This window comes from Anarrhichthys ocellatus, unplaced genomic scaffold (genome assembly GCF_004355925.1).
Source record: "Anarrhichthys ocellatus isolate YVR2014 unplaced genomic scaffold, GSC_Weel_1.0 scaffold1770, whole genome shotgun sequence".
In the NCBI taxonomy this organism is placed as follows: Eukaryota; Metazoa; Chordata; class Actinopteri; order Perciformes; family Anarhichadidae; genus Anarrhichthys; species Anarrhichthys ocellatus.
The window spans coordinates 1-4,471 of NW_022281744.1; the positions used below are offsets into that span (position 1 = coordinate 1).

Here is a 4,471-nt window from a genome sequence, read left to right on the forward strand (position 1 = left end):
CTGTATTTCTATACAAGTGTGAGCCTGACAATGAGCATGATATGTCCATTTAATTAGTAGGCCTGTTTCTTGTAGAATTACTGACTAAACAACCAACTAATTATGGGAGCAGCACAAACTGGACCAGCTAGTAGCCCCCTGTCTGGCTGTGAATGGACGTTGGCTCTGCAGGTTGAGATTTGACGTGGTAATCATCAGAGAGCGAGAGAGGAGGACGGGGGTCTCACTCTTTCACAAACACTCACTTTGTCTTTGTCTCACCCCTTCATATCATGTTTGTCTCCTGTGTAACATGTCCTCTGTCCTCTAAATAGATACATTGGTATCTTCTTGTGAGGGAACTATACACATAAACTATACAGTTATTCACCATCTGTCTCTCTGTCTCTCTCTCCCTCTGTCTTTCTGTCTGTCCCTCTGTCTTTCTCTCTCTCTGTCTCTCGGTCCCTCTGTCCCTCTGTCTCTTTGTCCCTCTGTCTCTCTGCCTCTCTGTCTTTCTGTCTCTGTCTTTCTGTCTCTCTGTCCCTCTGTCTCCGTGTCTTTCTGTCTCTCTGTCCCTCTGTCTTTCTGTCCTCACCAAACAAATGCAGCCTCCCTCCATTCAGCCCCATCCTTTTGATGTCTTTGTGCTGATGCCACTCTGCCAATATAACCTCTTTGTATTAGTTTCTCACACACACACACACACACACACATATATGTCTTCGTCTCCTTGTCCTGGCATGGACTGAATAGCCTGTTACCCCTGGAGACTGAGGTAGTTTCTGATTGGTTGGTTTAGGGACCCTCCTCCCACTTCTCTCTTGGATGGTTTCTAAGACTATTTTTCAAGTTACTGAACATTCATTCATTCATTCATTATCCAAACCGCTTATCCTGTTCAGGGTCAGGAACAGTCCAACCAAACTAATCTCCTATTTAGAAACATATAGCTGTATAAGGCAACACAACAGCACACCCTTCAACGTTTCTTTAAATATGTATCAGTTACTTTTCCTAACATTTACCACTTAGAATTCCACATGACCCACAAGACGGAGAGAACGCAGACAGAAGGTTTTCTTCTGTCCGTTACTTTTGTTTTTACATTAGAACCTGACATTACCTACAACACTTTTAAAATGAAGACTCCAGAGACGGCTTTGTTTCCTGTAATTCATCCCCCGAGCTACAGGAGCCACAGAGCGTCTCGCTCATCATAACATCGACCCATCTGATCAGAGATCCAGAGATAATCCAGAGATCACATGATCATAGTTACTGTGTTTCTAAATCTCTACCTCAATCTAACTCAAAGCTTTCTGAAAGGGGGACACTGTGAGTAGTTGAAGAAGATCAAGGGCTTTGTGATTTTAGATGCTGTGTGTGCAGGTTATTTATCTGTGTGTGCAGAGCTCCTGGTGTACTCAGGATGGAGCTCCTAACCGCTGTCCTAAGCCTAGTTTACATGATATTATTAATAAGTGTATCATTTTGTCCTCGCTCTATGTCTCTTGGTCTTACTGGCATTCCTAAATGATAGATTTCTTTTTTTTTTTGTTTGATATTATGAAATTGTAATTGTTATGTTTGTCATGTTTCATTTGTGAAGATCTTACCAATCTGTTTGTATTGTACTTTTATTCCACTCCCACCTACCTTACTCTGCTTTTAAAACCTCGTGTCTGATATCTGGTGGAGAGGCTCTTGGTGGACTATTGAAGAAGCTCATTGGGACAAAGTAATAACTATCACACATTTTGCTTATTTCAGGTACCATCCGTCCGGTGCGGAGGAGTTTCTATGACCCAGTCTCGGCCCCAGGTCAGGGCTGGCAGTGGGAGTGGGAAAACGATGGGGGTACGTGGACGGCCTACGACATGGAGGTGGCCATTGCCATCGAGAACGCCCACAGTCGGCAGCAGCCCTGCCTCGACCTGACACCCCTCGGCTTCTGCTACCTCATTGATTTTCACAACATGACACAGGTGGGTTTGAATTCTTTACATGGACATCAATAACAAAATCAACTTAACACTCCTTCCATACCTTTTCTTCTTTAAATAAATGAGTGATATTTAGTTTCAAGTGGCAGCTCCCCCGTACTGTGATGAGCTCATGATAAGGGCTAAAGGGTGACTTTGCTAGTAATCAACCTGGACCCTGTTTTCTCATGACTGGAACAACGTTTTTATAATTTTCTCCAGTATTTAGCGAATTTGCTGCAGCTGGCAGCTGCTAAATGAGCTGCGAGGGCATTGCACAGCACCAATGTGACGTTAGGTCTACTAAAAGTGCATCCTGTGCATGTGCCAGCCTGCTGCTGACAGGCTCAGATATTTATTATAGAAGTCTGACAAGATTCTGGAGAGGACCCGACAGAGAAATACAACCTCTTCTTCTCTTTACCTCTCGCTTGATCCCGTCTGTGAAGATGGGACAGCATCAGGTCTCTGTGGTCGGAGGGTCACAGCAGCCTCAGGAACACCACCAGTCTCTCTGTCTCTCTGTCTCTGTCTCTCTGTCTATCTGTCTGTCTGTCTGTCTCTCTCTCTGTCTCTCTCTCTCTCTCTCTCTCTCTGTGTGTATGTGTCTTTCTCTCTAACAAACTCTGCCCGGCACATCGCAAGATTTCAGAAAGAGACGTCTCCTTGAGCGAGACTCTTTTCATAATGTTGTCAGACACTTCGGAATCAGGATTACATTGCACCCCTCTGGATCAGTACTGGACCCATTCAGAAATTGCCTGTAATTGTAATAGTTAGACAAAACTAAATAGGGTCCAGGTGGAAAAGTACCCCTGTACCCTTGAACTAGTAATCAGAAATGTTGTAAAAGGACTGTTTCGTTGTGTCCTGCAGGTGAACAGACAGAGCCAGAGGTGTCGGAGGCTCCAGAGACGTGCTGACATGTCCTACCCTCTAGTGTCCGGCCCCCTCCCAATACCCAAAGGAGGAGGCCTAACAGGAGCCCTGCTTGGTGTTGGGGTGTCAGGGGCCAGCATGGGGATTGGAAGCTCTGTCTCCCCCAATGGACCAACTACTGGACTGGGCCAGCCTTGTTCCTGCCAGCAGTGCATGCTGGTCTTCAGTGTGAAGAACAATACAGGAGGAGCAGGGATACAGACTCTAGGTAGACGCTCACTAACCATGCAGCGGCCCAAGAACTCAGCGCTGGTCTCCTCTAAACCTCTGAGCCCGTCTAAGTCCGCCACTCTGGGGCGAGGACAGCAGCAGAACTCAAACTCAAACTCCAACTACTATCAGACGCTGCCGCACGGGCTCGCCATCTCCAGAAACACCGCCTCTCCGAGAAGGAACGCCCAGCTCTTCGCTCAGTCGCTGGCCGCCCTCACCGTGGGCACCTCCTCTCTGGGTATCTCCTTGTCTTCCAATAGGCCGCCTCCGCCCTCCCTCCCGCCTCCTCAGCCTCCGTCATCCAAACCGAACCTGATCCCTCCGTCCATTCCCGCCAAGCACTCCTCATCTTCAGCCAACGAATCAGTGCCAACCGCCACATTGGTCTCCCCTGCCAACAGCGTGACCACGCCCCCCTCTCCTGTGCCATCTCCGTCGCCAATGGTGATGAAGCCGCAGCGCACGCTGTCATCTGCAGCGACAGTGTGCCATGCCCCTCTGCCACAGAGATCAAGCTTAGCCGGGCTGAGCAGACCAGCGTTACAGAGGATTGCGATGGCTCAGTCCAGAGCGCTCATAGCATCAGGGTGAGTAAATCAAACAGACCCACCACAGGACCGCTGACTGTCGAAGTACACACACAACACCAGCAGCTTCATTAACCTCTTAAGCTCGGGCCCTATTTGTAGGCCTCTGCTCGAAAATGGCATACCCATACTAAAGTGACCATAGTTCTGTAACTCCAAGGTCTATTTTAATAATTTTTGATGCTATAATCAGATCACAACACTTGTGAGATTGTTCAGATGGGTAATATTGTGTATATGTTGCTGGTTAATATAGTAAATGAAGACATTACACAGCTCAAATTGAAAATAATCAGGTTCGCCTGAAAAAAAGCACTTTTATTGATAACATGTTTTTGAAATAATGCAGATATCTCCCTAAAAACTCTCCCAAATCATAGCACAACCGATCAGTAGTTGCTGAATAAAGGTTAAAGTGGGATAAAGTGAAGAATAAGAGGCTTTAGTAGAGAGAGGTCAAGCGAGGTCATCATTTTCGAACCAGCTGTTGCAGCTCTTACATTGTACTTTTATATACTATATAACTATATATTTCATTTTTTTATCACTCATATTATTCAATACATCCAAATACAGCTGTTAGGAATCATTTTGAGATTCCTAACATCATCAGAGCCTGTTTCTGGCTGTCATCTATAGGGTTTTCTCAGCTCATGTGTGTGTATGGGGCTGTAGCTCAGCCTATCATCGGTCGATTTCAGTCAATAAGCCCTCCTTCGACGCGTCAGAGTCGGAAGGCGTGTGTCGAATTTGGTGTTGATTGACAGA

General features: G+C 46.3%; 1 protein-coding gene across 1 annotated transcript; it reads left to right on the forward strand.

Annotated features, from left to right (window-relative positions):
• Positions 1–1,736: 1,736 nt before the first annotated feature.
• On the forward strand, positions 1,737–3,820 carry LOC116377858 (E3 ubiquitin-protein ligase DTX1-like; the record flags this gene model as incomplete). The annotated part of the gene is made up of 2 exons (XM_031839608.1): positions 1,737–1,967; positions 2,841–3,820. Coding segments are annotated over 2 exons (1,098 nt in total), but the record flags the coding sequence as incomplete, so codon positions are not given.
• Between the last annotated feature and the right edge of the window lie 651 nt (positions 3,821–4,471).